The sequence below is a fragment of the Tamandua tetradactyla genome, chromosome 10, assembly GCF_023851605.1.
Source record: "Tamandua tetradactyla isolate mTamTet1 chromosome 10, mTamTet1.pri, whole genome shotgun sequence".
Taxonomy (NCBI): domain Eukaryota; kingdom Metazoa; phylum Chordata; class Mammalia; order Pilosa; family Myrmecophagidae; genus Tamandua; species Tamandua tetradactyla.
Genome location: NC_135336.1, coordinates 57,151,115 through 57,168,688, shown reverse-complemented (window position 1 = coordinate 57,168,688; position 17,574 = coordinate 57,151,115). Strand labels below are relative to the sequence as shown.

Here is a 17,574-nt window from a genome sequence, read left to right as displayed (position 1 = left end):
AGCTGATGAGGGAGGGAATGGGCAGAGGGGAGGCCTCAGCCCTTTCTGTTGGGACAGGAGTCTGGATTTAGGATGGCCCTTGCAAATTAGTTTGTAAGATCTTGGCATCTGATTTTTCCAGCAGCAGAGGGATGGGTGCTTTGATTCAGAAGGGGAGACCAGGACCAAGCATCACTATGTATTACTTTGTCCCTGTGCTTAAATTTCTCAAGAAGTTTAGGAAATTCACATACTGTTTTGCAATGTTTTCTCTGGTTTCCATGGCTATCCTTTTATTGGTTAAGCTTATAAAGAAGGGAAAAAGAAAGAGACAGAAAGAAATTCAGGAAGGTGTAAAAAAGTATGATACAGGATTGGAAGAATGATAAAAAAGAAAAACAGTGTGATCTATTTATTTGTACACATATTCGTAACTGTCTTGTTCTCTGCCTTCAGACTCATGCCCTGACTATGTTATGGCATGGAAGTGAGTAGGGAGATGTTTGTTCTTCATTTAAAATAGATCCTTAGTACTTACAGATTCAAATTCTCATGGACCACACATTCCAAAAGCAGAGAAAGGGATCAACATAAATATCATATTCTCCTTTAAGTAGAGGCTCTCATTGCCCACAGTAATTGTGGCAAACCTGATGTTACCATGCGTCCCCACTTCCCTTCCTGTTGAAGGCAACTAGAGAGGACCTCAGGCAAGATACACATTATCCAGAGAGAAGTTATCGGCACCTTGAATGGTGGCAGGAAGGGAACTTGGTAGTCCTCAGGACCTTCAGGTAATAGTGCAGCTTCACAGTCTTGATTGATTTTATGTACTTGATGTTTGTCTTAATTTGCTACAGACTGGTTGGCTTAATCAGAAAGACTTGATCATCTCATAGTTTTGCAGGCTAGATGTCCAGAATTGAGGTATCTGCAGAATCATACTTTCAGTGAATTCTGTAACATTTGGGGATGGCTCGCCAGCAATTCAGAACTCAATGTCTACTTCCATCGCATCCGACTACATCTGTCTCCTCCTCTGTGTCCAAATTTCCTCTACTTATAAGGACTTCAGTGCTGCTGAATTAAGTCCTGCCCTGATTCAATTTTTTCTCAACTTAACTAATAACATCTTCAAAGATCCTATTTACAAATGGGTTCACATTCACAGAAAGGGGTGTTTGAGTGGTGGTGGAGGGTGGGTTAGGACTTGAACATGTTTAGGAGGACATGATTCAATCCATAACAGTGCTTCGATAACATGTTAATTGCTTCTCGGATTGTTACTTATTATCTGCTTGCACAACTATAGTGCTTGGGAATTCACTTGTTAAGGAATCAGTTATTTATTTCCAAGTCATTGAAACTCCTAATTTTTCATTGCTTTTTCTATGGTCAGTACGAAGGAGCCATTTGTGTTAGTATGTGTGTGAACTTGTGTATCTGTATGTGTGTATATGTGCATTCACTGCTTTTCTTTCTCAATTTTCCTAGCTTTCACACCAAATGGTAATTTTTCTCCCCGATCAACTTCTCTAGCATTGTTCAGGATGCTTTTGCTAACAGAGTACAAAACAGACAAGAATCCCTGTTCACCTGCATTTCACTTTCTAGTTATACAAAACAGAGAATAAGGATGATTAATCAGAAAGATAGGCAATATACCTCTTGGCGATAAATCCTTCAGAGGAAAGTGAAATACAAAAGGGGGATTGGAAGCACAGGTATGACTACAGTGGAGGTTTTAAATGATAAGTAGGAGAGCCAACGAAGGTCTCAGGAGAGGGTGACATTTGAGCAAAGATCTGAATGAGGTGGATATATGCCTTATTACTTGAAACATGGATAGCTAATGATTTTCACACGCTGATCTAATTTTTTTTCCAAAATGAAATTCCTATGGTCTTAAAATATTTATGCTAATGATTTTTTTCTGAGTTTAAACTATTTTTAAATTTAATATCATTGACGAATAGTGATATATACTTCCCATTTTTTCTATTTGAGAGGAAAGCACTCAACTTTATGTTTTAAACAGATTGTTTCATTTATCTATGGCTACACAACAAACTGCCCCCAAACATAGACAATAAAACAACAATTTTATTAGATAAAACAATGTTAAAGGTTATGAATTTGGGCAGAGCTTAGGCTGGTGATTCTTCTGTTCTGGTGCTGATGTGGACCAGCATTCAGCAGACAGATGGTTGGGGGTGGGCTGGAAGGGCCAAGATGGCATCATTCATATGTTTGGCCTTGGCACAGTTGGCTTGACATCTTGGCTCATTTGAGATTGTTAACCAAAGTGCTCACACATGGCCTCTCCAGCAGTGTGGTCTGAGGGGTCTTGTATGACAGCTCTGGGGTCCTAGAGATGGTGTTTTAAGAGATAAGTGAGAACTGGCAGTTTCTTAAGACTTGAGTGTAGAAACTGATAGCGTCACTTCCAACATATCCTGTTAGTCAAAACATATTCAATGGAAAGGTATAAAGCCCCACAAATAATGACCCTCTATATTGTTCCTCAATGATAGAAGTGAAATAGGATATAATGCATGGATGAGGCAAAATGAGAAAATTAGATCCAAAGCATTGGGTATATGAACATGCTCTTTTGCTAGTTGAATATCTCCTGCTTATGTACTTTCCAAGAAATCATGATTCTCACCAGATATTTTCTCCCTTTTTCAGTGACATGAAAAAGGTCGGCGTCACTGTGGTTGGGCCACAAAAGAAGATCATCAGTAGCATTAAAGTACTAGAAACACAATCAAAGAATGGTCCAGTTCCAGTATAACCTGTTATTTCTGGAAGAAAATGGTGGCTAAGAAGGATGCAGCATCACTTTGGAGATAGATGATAATTCTGGAGATTCTGGTGGAAATTCCAAGCCCAATAAGACACTCAAATATGAGTACAAATGCCTTAAAATGGAATTGAAAACTATTTTCCCCTATCATTTAGTGGATGGGTGGGTGGGGTATTTTGTTTTATAATTGCTCATCTTATATTAGTTGATGGATTGAATTAAAAGTCTTCAGCGCAAAATGGCGAAGAACTAGCATAGAGCCATTGATCATGAACTGACTATATAAAAGCTAAAGAAGTGAAAAAAGTGGACATGGTGGCTTGTTTATTAATAGCCACAGTATAAAAGACTTGCAATATTTTTATACATAGAAGAAATCGGTAACAGGTATTTTGTTTCTTTAAAAGCAAGCAAAATAGAGGAATTTATACCTCAAACTATCTGGCCATATTTACTACCTTATCATTGTATTATTCTCTTTTATCTGTTAAAAGCATATAGAAATGAAGTTTGTAGTTGATTTAAATACTAGACATTTTTAAATTGTTAGCTTCTTTAAGTGTTATCATGTAAAAAAGTCTTAATTTTGAAAAAAATACATATTTATTTTCTTTTGAATTTTTAATTGTTTTATATTTATGCTTTGATGAATTAGTTAGGATTTGTTACAGCCAAGTGCCAAATGCTCTCTCAAATTGTCAGCAGTAGGAAACATGGTTAACTAGACATAGAGAATGATGAATTTTTTTCCAAATATTTTGAACCATCCACTTATATGTATCTATAAAAAAAAGAACAAAACCTTTTCCCTGTCGATACAGTAACCAAATAACTCAGTCTGAATTTTCCCATCCATTTTTGTCTGCCCATTTAGTATATATAGCATGCCCCTAATTTAGTACAATATATTGGCTTGTATGTAATGGATTCTCAACCAGATGATATACATGCCCTCTTCTGGTATTTAGGAGACCATTAAATCCCTTAATTGGTGAAGGAGCCATGTTAGAGCACCTGAATAGAGAATAGCTACACTGGAAAGAATCGGAATCTGGTTTAGATTGCTGCGTTAATTGGCAGCCTAGCCAATAAGCTAATGCATGAGTCAAAAAATTACGTGTCGAATGGTTTTGAAAAGTCACTTAATATTTTTGCATAAACTTTCTGAGCTGTTTGATAACTAAACTACTGACACACATCTTTGGGATTTATAGTCAATTAATTAGACATTTGGTCATAAATACTAGATTTTATTATTTTTAGAGTCTTCCACTGCAATGCACCTATTATAAGTTGGTGCGTAACTTATAAGCATTGAACCTCTTTGCAATTATTGAGCATGTCAATTTCAAAATAGCTGGCATTCCAGCAAATGCCTCAAAATCTGTAGGCAGTGGAGAGATGTCTCATTGTAGGAATTTAGACTAACTATTCTGCAAAGCAAATTATGAGCATGCTCAGTAATATTTGAAAAGATGTACCTGGTGGAGAGGTAGCTATTAATATATTCTGAAGCAACAATTTAACTCTATCTATAGTCTTTCTAAGGCTGATATGTTGATCATGTCATAGATAAAGGAAGTGCATATTTCATTAGAAGAGAATGGATAAAAAATGCTGCAACCTTTATGTTCTTATGTAAAATGAAACACTAATGAAATACCACCTGCAGGTACAGCTCAAAATTCACAAGTGCTAATCTCTTGGGCGTTTAGTGACTAAGGCTTAGGTTGTGTTCCTTCAAATATGAGCTCGTTTCTCAAATTCTGGCAATGTTCCTTAAAGTCAAATCAACCTATGAGAATTCTTTGTTGGATTTATAAGAGCATGAACTTTAAAATATATATATATGGGATCATGAAATTAATCAGAAATTTCACTTGAGCCTGCTAGAAGCAGGTAGAAAAAACATTTATTTGAATAAAACATTTTGTGTTGTGAAATGTTAGATTGAGATCTAAATCTGGTTTCAATCTCATTTCCTCCCAGATTAGTGTTTACTTTCTTAGATACTATCCTGAGCATGTTAAACAAAATCTGTGCATTTCATCCACACACGGAAGGTGAGGACTGGTTGGATCTAATTCCTTTATTTTGTCTCCGGTTTCAGTTTGAAAGTAGATGTTGTATACACAGTATGTTGCTGTTCATTTTATCAATATTTTTCTACCTGACCTCTTATGAATTTACTTTACACAATTCTTGCCCTGTACATATGTAAACATGATTGTATACGATTCTTAACTATGGAGTAGAGGTACTAGAATGCTTGTGGCCATCTCTTTGTGCAGGAACTGCATTGACTTCCAATAAACATGAAACCACATCTCCTTCACAATAGTATACACCATATTCTCTGTTTTATATCTTAAATTTAATTTACATATAGTATTTATTTCTGTTAGCTTACCCTGTTTATTACCTTTATACTGAATACCAATTAAGCCATGTATAAATGTGATATCACTGTCAATATGTAGTTACATATTTTTCACATTCCTCATTTAGTTAATGCTGTGCAATTGTAGATGGCCTCTTACTAATGTAAAATGATTTGTAGTGGAAACATTTATATTTTTATAATAAACATAATGAAAATATTTTTTACAGATTGGAATGCAGAAGTGGTCTTTGAAGCTTTTTAAACATTTTAAAAATATGTTTCAAATAGCAAAATAATGAAATTGATATGTCAATAAGAATGTGTTTCTGTTTCTTTTTTCTCCAGTAGTGAGGAGAGATTCATGTATGCTGTCCACATTTTTAATCCAAATTTCATGTTATCAATAAGCTAGAAAATTAATCAGTAAATATTCTCTTCATGGTTAATGTGCACAGCTGAATTAGAGTGTTCTCTTTTGTATATAAGTGGCAAAATACTAAGGTTTTAGCTTAGGGAAAAATGAAATGCTGTATTCCATGTGACTGAAATGTCTGGGGATGGAATTCTTAGCAGAGAGATGAGGTACAGTTGGATTCAGGAGTTCAAATAATGAAATCAAAACTAGGACTCTCATTCTTTGTCTTCTTCCATTTGCTTCACTTTTGTTCCAATTGAGTTGACTTGCAAGCTACAGCTCTTCACAAGGTAGAAAATGTTTCCCTAGTTTATATAAGTGTGCATTATGATTCCTGGGAATTACTTTCCCTCAATTGTTCCAACAGAAATCCTGCAGCCTTCTTTGGGTCACAAGCCCTATCTGAATCACTTTAAGCAGAGGAAGGAGTTACTCAAAATGGCGAGAACTCAGTCCTGTGAACCTGGAGATGGTGAGTAAGGTCATGGGGAATTGATGGACTACGGAGATTAGACATGTTGAAGTGGTTTATATGTCTAGAAGAAATTCAGCATATTGTGTCACACAGAAGAAAAAAAGCATGATGGCCAGGCTAATTAAAGCAAATGTGACTGACAAACAAACAAGTACAAATGCCACCCCAAGAATCACTTGATGCAGTGTATAAAGTTGGTCCCTTACTGGTAATCTACTTAGAGAAATGAAAACAAAAGCTAGCAAGCAACATAAAATAAAATAAGTGATCAAGATTCCCAAAGGGGTGGACGTGGTTAGGAATAAGGAACATTGATCATGTTCCTACTCTTGTAGAGAAAAACATATAACTAAGTGAGCAGCAGCTCAATAAAACTAAAGCTATTGTAAGCCAAGTGCTTTGCCATCAACATTTACAATGACCATTTAACAATGTTGTGAATAGATATTTTCCACTTTTAATAAATGAGAAAATCAAGGCTTAGTATGTCCAAGTTCTCTTCCCAAGGCCAACCTAGTATTGATGAACTCCAAACCTTAATCTTCATATTTGGGGTTCTTTCTGTCATACCATCGCTTCCCTAATCCCCCAAAAGCTCTAAGACAGTGACAATGGCAATTCGCAAAAAATGGTTTGGGGACAGATTGTATGTTAGATATCCTGTCATGCTAGAACTATATTTTGGTATTCTAGGCATGAAGTGGTACACTTCCTATGGCATGCTGGTAAAAGAAAAGTGAAGAATAGAGTACATACAAAGACACAGAAAGAAGAAAGAATTAACAAAATGTATGAACTTGATATGAAGATTTTTCAAAAGAGAAGAAACAAAGTAAACCCAAGTCCTCGGTGTTTGTGGAAATAGTGATGCCAACAGTATAAGCAGGGAGTAAAAAAAAGTCAATTTAACATTATGAGTTTGCTAAATTTATACTTTTTAGCAGATCTCATTAAGTTAATGGGTACTGAAGAATGGTTCTGAAGTTTCAAAAAAGAAAATTAAGGTAAAAATGTAGATGCAAAGATATATCTGCATACATATATTCGCAAGTATATATACTTTTATATCTGACTCTTTTTCTTATTTAGGTTGATGCTATCTACTGTAATGGCTAAGTTCCCAAACATTATCAGTTTATAGCAATAAAATATTTTTACACAAAATAATGCAGCGTAGGTGTTTGGCAGGCAGACTTCCTTGCAGTAATTCAGAGTCCAGGCTCTCTTTATGTTGTGGGTTTTATGTGGCATTAGAATCCTTTCCTTCCAGCCAGTAAAATTAAGGAGGATAGTTAACCATAGATTTTATGACACATGCTTGCAAGAGGCATAAATCACTACTACTCTTAATTCTGTTTGAAAGAATTCAGTCACATAAATGGAAATGAACTGCAATAGAGTATAAGAAATGCAGTCTAATGTTGCGCTATGTTGTATGTATATATATATATATATATAATTATAGATATATTTATATTTCATTGTATATATCTCCCACCACAACCTCTGTTAGTCCTTCATAACTTAGCTGGATTACTGAAAGAATTTCCTACTAATGCCTCTGCTTCCAGTCCTGAATCTCCAACACATTCTTCAGTATTCAGCCAGACTAAATTTTTAGAGCAAATTTGATTAAGTGGTCCCTCATTTTACAACATCCATAGGATCCCAGGGAAGACTATCAAACTTAAATGCGTCAACAGCATGGGAAAATACGTAAATGAAGCAAATAGGGAGTGTAGTGACCATAAAGCAACTTCTCTTCCTCCAGAGAAAACTTCTCAGGTACAAAGCAACTCAGGTTCAGCATCCTTAGTGGATTCCGGACATATTTGTTTACGTTTTTTTATTTTGAAATATAACATATACAAAAAAAGCAATACAGGGGGTGCAAGGGTAGTTCAGTGGTAGAATTCTCACCTGCAGTCCAAGAACTTCCCAAAATAAACAAGCAAACAAAAAATTCAACAAATGATGCTGCAATAACATGATACTCACATGAAAAAAGAATGAAATGTTACCCCCTCAATAGAGCATGCATACACACACACACACACACACACACACACACACACACACACACACAAAGCAGTACATTTCAAAATGCCTTCTAACAAATATAGAACAGATTTCAAGTTTGGTATGTGGTTACAGTTCCAAAATTTCAGGTTTTTCCTTCTGACTGCTCCAAAACATTGGAAATTAAGAGAAATATCAATACAATGATTCAGCAGTCATACTCATTTTTAACTTCTAACTTCTATGTTATAACTCCTCCTTCTCCTTTGATTCTTCTCACAATGTTTAGGAATATTAGGACTATGGCCATTCTACTTTTTTTTAATGATGAAAAAAGTTGTCATCAGCAAGTGAACTCACTGCCCTTCCCCCTCTACATGGAACATGACTCCCAGGGGTGTAAACATCCCTGGCAACAGAAACCCTGGGATGAGCTGGAATGCATCAAGGGATTAAGAAAGACTTCTCGACCAAAACGGGGAAGAAAGAAATGAGACAAGATAAATTGTCAGTGGCTGAGAGATTTTAAACAGAGTTGAGAAGCTATCCTGGTGGTTATTCTTACTCATTATATAGATATCCTTTTTTAGTTTATGGTGTATTAGAGTGGCTAGAGGGAAGTGCCTGAAACTGTAGAGCTGTGTTCCAGTAGCCATGTTTCTTGAAGATGATTGTATAATTATAAAGCTTTTGCAATGTGACTGTGTGATTGCAAAAACCTTGTGTCTGATGCTCATTTTATCTACAGTATGGAAAAATGAGTAAAAAATATGTATAAAAAATAAACAATAGGGTGAACAAAGGTTAAAATAAATTGAGTAGATTGAAATACTAGTGGTCAATGAGAGGGAGGAGTGACAGGTATAGTATGTATGAGTTTTTCTTCTTTCTGTCTTTTGCTGGAGAGATGCAAATGTCCAAAAAAATGATCATGGCGATGAATACACAACTATGTGGTGATATTATCAGCCACTGATTGTACACCATGTATAGAATGTTTGTATGTCAAGAATGTTAGTATGTTTGTTTGTTGTGTACAATAAAAACATTTTTTAAAAATTAAAAAAAAAAAAAGGAAAGGGTGTCGACATGTAGAATAGGGGGATAGAATGAGTTGATGTTCTTGGAGAGGCTGGCCTCTCCAGGTTTCAGGACTTACCTGGCCTAGGAACCATCTGAAAATTATATATTTCTGGAAAGTAAACTTAGTACATGAAACTTTTTGTAGGATTTCAGTCCTGATATTTTCAATGATCTGGATTTTCATGATAAATGTTCACATATTTTAAATATAGAAACTTAACTAATAACAAAGAAAACACATCCCTATGCTGATCTCAACCTGTAGCTGCCAAAGTATTATTTCTAGCATGAATAATTCATATTAGTATTGGCATATAAGAGCTTTGTTGAATAAAACCCTGCTTTTCTCTTGTTTCTCCTATTTATCCACACACACTCAACCACTTGTCCATCACTGAGTATGCCACACTTTTTTTATGCATCAGAGCCTTGGACTTTTCTGTTCCCCTGTCTAGAATCAGCTAGTCAATCTCTAATAATTCTTCAAGTCTCCTGCTCTTCCCAGCACTGGATGAGCTGTCCTTTTATTGCAGCAATAGATCCCTGGGCTTAATGCTGTCATAACATTTAACAACATATACTGAAATTGCCTTTTCTATAAGCCCTATCCATAGTCTTAGTGGTAGGCACCTTGAACAGGGACTGTGCCTTGTAAACTACTGTCATCCCATTGCCTGTCACAATCCCTGGCCAATAATATGCATTCAAAAATATTTTATTTGAATTGATGTTCTAAAATAATTTTTGAAAATATAATTAAAAAATTACATCCTGATTTTTTCCCTCATGTGGAAATGTGTAAATTTTCTTCAGGTCAGAAAAACTAGTTCATGTTTTAGTTGCATATATTGGATCATTGAACATGCTGATATCTTCTGGAAGCGGTTCATTTTCACAGAATTTTGTGGACTCGTTTCATTGGTCTCAGTGCTCCTATTTTCTTAGTGCAGTTAAGTCGTTTAAGTAGACCCCTTGAACCAGAGCTTAGCTATAAAAATTTAACAAGGTGAATGCCAAAGCTTTTCTGCTCCTTTCTACTCTCTTACTATGTACAAATAATGTCACCATGCCTGCTGAAACTGCCCTCCTTATGGGACATCTGGGATGCACATTCTATTGACCCAGAGGATCTAGATACAACTTGGGAAAATAAGTGGTAGTATTTTAAATACACCATAAAATGAAGATTTTGGAGATTTATAGAAGTCCTCATCCTGAAATTCCCTGGGAAAGCCTAGTTACAAGTTGAATAGCAATATCATAATTGAATCACATTTTCAATTGTCTTTGAAGAAAGGCAATTTCTACTTAAGTCAGATTACAATGATGCCTATAATAATAACAAATAAGCTATTCAATTTCTATTTCATATACATACATATATATTCAAATATGTACATTTAATTGCAGAAAATAATAACAAACTAATGTCAATTGCACATTTATGTACCAAAAACTGACATATATCTATATATGTATATCACTATATCTCTATCTATCCATCTAATTTTGTTTAATTTTCCCAACAGCCCTATGAAATGAGTATATTATCATTTACTCTACAGATAGAAGCTTAGAGTGGCTAATTAATCAGACAGATCATTTTTCTAGAAAGTGGAAGAACCAAAATAAAATTCCACTCCAAGATCCTTGTTCTGAATGACTACATTCTTTCATTTGTCAGTATAATACTAATAGGAGAAAATCTGAAAATAATTATGAAATGTATTTTAGAATTTAAATCCTGCGAATTCTCCTTTTTTGACACTTTTTAGTAGGCATGGATGTTACTACATAGTAGTAAAGACCCATCTATGAAGAATCCTTTGATTGTTACTACCACAATAGAGGAGGGATAAAGCAGTTACCCTTTGATATAATTTCTGTGAACTCCATTTCAATAGCATGAGGTTTGTCTGACATATGGTGAACCCTTCAAGCAAACGTGGTCCCTTGGACATTTAACAAATAATCTAATTTATACACCAAATACCACAAGGAAAAAGTAGTACTCTTGTGCTATTTTCTGACATATTTCCACACCAATGATTTATGGGAGTGTAAGTTTAGGGTTCTTAACTGAAGCCAAGAAGAGAAAAAGAAAAAAAAAGCCCTTACATTTTTGAAGCCTATCACCCTCAATGAGGGAAGCCAAAACCTTGGAATGTTTGCTAAAATCAAGGATGAGAGAACACAGAATGTCATGTACTATCAAGAACTTACTGACTTTCATATGGTTCTCATTTTTTCTCATATATGGCAAATCAAAAGCCTTGGGAGGAAGCCAATACAAATTGTTACAGATAACACTATCTAAATTTAACTGCCGCAGGTATGCTTCATATTATCAATATATATTTCATATCAACATAACAAAATGGAAAAAGACTCTAGTCAAAATTTATTTGAATATTCTTCTTCAGGGAATGCTCAGTTTGCAGTATTTCTGTATATTTTGGTCAGGAGAGCCCTTGATATTCAATTTGCTTCATATTTCTTAATCTGCAGATAATATATATGCATATGCACAATTATACACCCTGAAAATTGGAATGTCAGAATCATATTACAATATCTTAAGGGAAATAAAATTAAGCTTCAGTAGATGAATGGATAATATCTGGATGCAGAATCAAATGGATTCAGTTTTTGATATTTCAAAGACATTTTGGCTAATAGGAGATTGTTCTTTGTTTAATTGGCTACAGTTCAGTTTGAGGTATCATTTGAGCATGGATGGCTCTAATATTGCATTTGGTATAATTTTAACCTAATAACGAGGATTAATTATCTAGTGCCTAACACATACTGGGTACACCGTTTACATAGACACACAATTATTATAGTGTTAAATAAATGTTAAATGTATTGCTAGAGGACAAATGGGCAGTATTACCTTTTTCAAATACAGTGGAGTCTGTGAGTAATCTACAATTAAATTCCACTTAGTTTAATATTTCTTTTAAACATTCAGAAAGTTTTGTAAAGGCAGGTCTAATTCAGCATATTGCCAAGCTCAGGTCCTGGTGCATAGAATAAACTTATAAGATTTCTTAAGTGATGCACAGTTTTAAAGTAATATCACTCTGGGTAGCAAAACAAAAAATCCTGTCATATCTTTTTCTACCGTGAAGGAAGGTAAATACCTATGTAATAAATGACTTTCTAGTATTTAAAGAATTAATAAATTCCAAAACCAAGAATAAGACTCAGATATTCTGAGAAATGTTTTCCTCCTAAAGCAGTCTATGTATGAAAGAGATAAAAAAATATTGAAGAGGTTGGTGTTGATGGTAACATAGCACCGCAAACTTAATTAACAGCACAGAATTCCATATTTGAACGTGGTTAAATGGGGAAATTTTCAGAGTAAACATTTTTAAAATGAATATTAAAGAAAAATGGTTTTTGTTTATTTATTTTAAATAAATATTCCAATTACTATGTGTGGTGGATTGAATTGTGTATCCTAGTTTGGACAAGTTCCTGGTCTTGATGCACATCGTGGTGGGTGTGGGCCCATTATAAATAGAATCTCTTGAAGATGTTACTGCAGTGAAAGTGTGAACTGGTGGAATCAGGTTGGGCTTTATTATGGATTACTGAGTCCTTTTATTCAGAATGAAATTCAGACCTTGTGAGAGAAGGTTGTGTGAAGAAGTCAGAAGTCAATGAAACCGAGATGAGAAAGGAGAGGATATGGCCCCCTAACTGAAAAACCAAAGAACCCCAAACACTGCCGGCCAGCCAGAAGATACTGACACTGGGAGGAAGAAACTTTCTAGCCTCTAAAACCATGAACCAATGAATTTCTGTTTTTAACCCAACCCATTGTATGATTTTGTTTAGCAGCTAGGAAACTAAGAGTCTATAGTAGCAAAGCATCATCCCAAACTTAGCAGCTTAAAACAATAAAAACCACTTTATGTCTCATGGTTTCTGTGGATCAGGAATTCATACGTGACACAATATAAATAGCTTACCACAGATTCACACTGTCAAGGCCTCAGATGGAAGCCTGGAAACCTGAGGTTTGAATTGTCTGAAGCCTGAAAGCCTGGGGTTTGGCTATCAGCTGGTATTCAAGCTGGACTATTGGCCAGGACATCAACCATTGTCTCTCATTGTGGCCTGGACTTCCTTACAACAGGGTGGCTGATACCAAGTGCAAGAATACTGAGAGATAAGGAGAGAGAGGGAGAGAACCATGCCAAATTCTTTTTGCCTTCTATGATACACTTTAAAGGCATGTACTTCTACAATATTATATTGGTTGAGTTATTTGAATTGAATTATATGAGTTGCAAAAATTTCCACAGGTTCAAGTAGAAATAGCAAATATTCCACTTATTTATGGAAGAGCATGTGGGTTGATGCAACCATCTTTGGAAGTTATTAAACACGCAAAGCTAGAAACTGTTCATTTAGTTTCACCAAGACAGGGACTTCATCAATCAGAAATTCTTAAAATTTGTGTTTGTCAGGTATCAACAGTGGGTTAGGGTTGGTTTCAGGAAACTTCTTAGTATGGAGATGGCATTTTAGGATACCAGAAGCCTTTTTTTGACTGGAAGGACTTGTGACATGCCCACTCATGCAATAACTCAACTGCTCTGATCTCTTGTTCCACTAATACTTCATTTCTGATCCCTAGATCTTTATTTTTGCAATGTCTGCTATGCCCATCCATTTACTCTTCCGCTCAACAATTATGTTCTATATATTGGCTCTGTATGGAACACTATTTAAATGTTTAGGTTAGGATGACAAGACAAATGAAGTCTTGCTTACAGGGAATATACATTCTAGAGAGAAAGACAAATAAGACATAACCAAACAAATAAATAAGATCATTTGAATTAATTATTGGACTTTGATTAAAACTTTTTTTAACATTATAGAGAATGACAGGAGTAAGGAATCTCTATTCTCTCAGGGCCGGCCTCTGTCAGAGGTAACAATGAAGCATATCTTTGAGTGTTCAGCAGTAAGTTAAATGGTGTGTTAGAAGAACATGTTAAGTGGAAAGAGCAACCAATGCAAAACCCTGGAGAAAGAAATTAGATGGAGTGTATAAGAAAATGCAAAAAAGCCTTGTATTGGAAAAGAGCAGATGAGAAAGTGGCACAGTTTTATTTTATGAAATACGTAGTTCATAAAACAAATTTTTGAATTTCATTCTACTTGTAATAATAAGCCATTGAAAGGTTTTTGTATGAGAAAGCAACTTATTTATTCTTAAAAAATATGCTTCCAGTGGATGTATTAAGAATGTACCTGTTTTGGTTTGCTAATATTGCTGGAATGCAATATCAGAAATGGACTGAATTTTTATAAGGGAATTTATTAAGTTGCAAGTTAACAGTTCTAAAGCCATAAAACGGCCCAAACTAATGCATTCAGTAAAAGATACCTTGAATCAAGAAAGGCCAATCTGGGAAGGCGTGTGTTTAGGTCTGCTGGTCTTTGACTCTTAATTTCAAACAGCTTCCCCAGGGATGTTTTCTTTATGCATCTTCACATGTCTCTATCTGTGTCAGCTCTGAAGCTTTTTCCAAATGGTTCCCTCTTAAAAGACTCCAGTAAGTGACCCACCTTGAATGGATGAAGATGCATCTTCATGGAAATAATTTAATCAAAAAGATCCCACCCAATAATATTGAATCAGGATTAAAGAGCATGGCTTTTCTGTTCTGTTTCACAATAGTTTCAAACTGGCACTGTACCATAGATAGAAAAGAATATAATAAGGTAGATTAGTTTGTCCTTTATTTCAATACTTGAGGCAAGTGGTGATACTGACATGGATTATGGTTGAAGCATGGGAGATGGTGAGAGATAATGCAATTAAGGATATATTTTTTTTAATACAGAACTTGCTGATGGATTTAATTTTTGGATTTAGGGAAGGGATGAATAAAGGATGGCTTCTCATTATACATTTCTGGAAAAGCTAGGTGGTTGGTTTTGCCATGAATATGGAGAATTAGAAGAGGCTAAGAGGTTAGGTGGAAAATTATTTGTCTATTTTGAATGTGATATTTGAGATGTGTTTTATATATCCAAAAGGAGATGATGAGTAAGCAATATATTAGTGACACTGAAGTATAAATTTGGTATTGATCATCATTTAGAATATATTTAAAGTTATAGGAAAGGCTGAAATTTCTTAAGGAGAAATTATGAATACATTGAACAAGCATTCAATGAATATTTGCTGAGAACAAATGTGTTCTGTGATGATAAGCACTAAGCTAGAAACTGGAGCTATTATTTTCACAGCCTCTGACCTCATGGAACTTATTTCTTAGTTGGGAAGAAATAATATAGACTTCTGAAACAAAAAACAATATAAAATTCTGAAACAATTAACAAACGGATATATAAAAATTAGTATAAATTTCTATAATATTATTGGGGTAATTGTGGATCAGTAGTTTTGTAATTCAGGTGATTCAGTATATAATAAAGCCAAAATAGCCAGGAAACATAATCTTTAACTTTTATCTTCCTCACCTTAGTCAAATTCTCTACAGTTTCTTCTATAATATCACCAAACTCTTTTCTTAAAAAATGTTTAACAATAGGTTCCATACTGCTATCCCAGTGGTACTCAGTCCCAGACTTCTCCCTGTCTCAGTCTGGGGAGGTGTGTGCCCCCACTGCCTCCTATCTCTCCCAGTCTTCAAATGCCTCTTCTGCATCCTCTTTGGGTTTCCCAGTGAGTTTGGACTGGCCACTTCCCATCAGGAGTAGTGTCCAAATGTGGATCCATTGTAAGAACTGGAGTTGCAGATGAGAGATGCAGCACTTTCACTAGCCAAACTTCTTGAAACCACATCTGCAGTGTAAATTCAAGTGGAAGAGCTTGCCTGCAAATGTACAGAAAATGCACATGTACATTGAAATATGACGGGACCTCCTAAAAGAAGGCTATGAGTCTTTGAGGCCTGACAACTGATCTGGCATGATTAGTGGTTGAAATAATGATTATGTAATAATTCACTTTTCCTCATATATATTTACACATTACCACATGTATACAATAATCTCTTTCTAACTGTTCTGAGTACTCAAAATGAATTTCTTTTTGAATTTCTTGATTTTTGTGAAAGCAGGATATGGATCTTATTTTTGATAAAGGCAAGTTTGGGGAATGAAAGTTAATTCCATCCATAGATAATTGATATTGATAATGCTTAATGGCACCAGCATTAAACTAGGTAGCTCATTATTCATTTTGCAAGAAGATTCCAAAAAAGGAAGAATTTGAGGGGACGTTGTAGGTTAGCTTCATTTTATGGACCAAGGTAGGTAACTTTGACTGATTGCCAATGGTAGACCCAGCTCCATTAAGCTACGTTCCCTAGAGCTAATGATAGTGTCTTAATTACTTCTAAATCTCCAGCACCTGGAATAGTGTGTTGAATAAAAACAGCACTCACTAAATGTTTGTTGAATAAAAGATTTCACAAACATGATTAATGCTATTTTTTCCTCTTATTTTTAACCTGAAAACTAATTACTTATCTACTTTTGTAGAAAGGCCTCTTTTCTATGGGGATTTGAACTTTTGACAATTGCTTTTTAAAATAAATGATAAATACTTTTTTGCCCTTTTATGATTTTTTTAAAGCATTTTTACTTCAGAAAATGAAAGCCTGTATGGAAAGAATGCATAATTAATCTATGTTAATCTATGTTAACTATGCATAGTTAATCTATGGTAAACTGCTCTTACAGTTATTTTTACTATATTTGATATATTTATACATTTGATTGCTATCTCAAAAGTGTTTTGTCAAAGTTAGGGTTCTAAGTTGTTGCATTTACAGCTTTTAAAGTACTTTATGTAACAATTCTAAAGAAGTTTAATTGTTACTAGTGTGTTAAATTTAAATAGTGTAATTGTTTTCATGTCCTTTGGCCTTATTGACAATTGTTGTGTCAATAAGTAAGCCAACTGCTTTTATAGTATATAACTTCTGTGACATTTTGATGTGGCACTTAATACTCTGATTTCTACATCAAAGAGAAGCTTATTTTGATATTAGAAAAATATTTTTCTTAGATATCTTGAAAATAGCAGTTGTTAAAATGTGCAAAAATAAACTATTGAAAACAAAACAAATTTTTTTCCGATAACCAGTCCAAAATGACTGATAACATTCTTTAGAGGCACTACTTTGTTAATTATAATGTAACACCTAAAATTGCACAGAACCTGTTTTCTGAAGCCTATAACTGCTAGTTTACTTTGACATTTTTGAGACTGGAGACTATGGATTAATCATATATATATATTGTAAAGGTCTTGTCCATTGCCGGAAATATAATAGACACTTGATAAAGTGCTAATTATATAAATGAATGAATGATGGACATCTCCAATTAATATGGAAATAACACTT

The 17,574-nt window shown here is 34.6% G+C and overlaps 1 protein-coding gene across 3 annotated transcripts in view; it reads left to right on the top strand.

Annotated features, from left to right (window-relative positions):
- The window catches only part of EPHA3 (EPH receptor A3), a 349,448-nt gene extending 346,042 nt beyond the window's left edge, over positions 1-3,406 (top strand). For all 3 annotated transcript variants that reach the window (XM_077118666.1, XM_077118668.1, XM_077118669.1), the window contains one exon: positions 2,671-3,406. In XM_077118666.1, the coding sequence (XP_076974781.1) occupies positions 2,671-2,776 (106 nt within the window). In that variant the 3' untranslated portion in view covers positions 2,777-3,406. The remainder of the gene's footprint in view (positions 1-2,670) is intronic.
- The last annotated feature ends 14,168 nt before the right edge of the window (positions 3,407-17,574 follow it).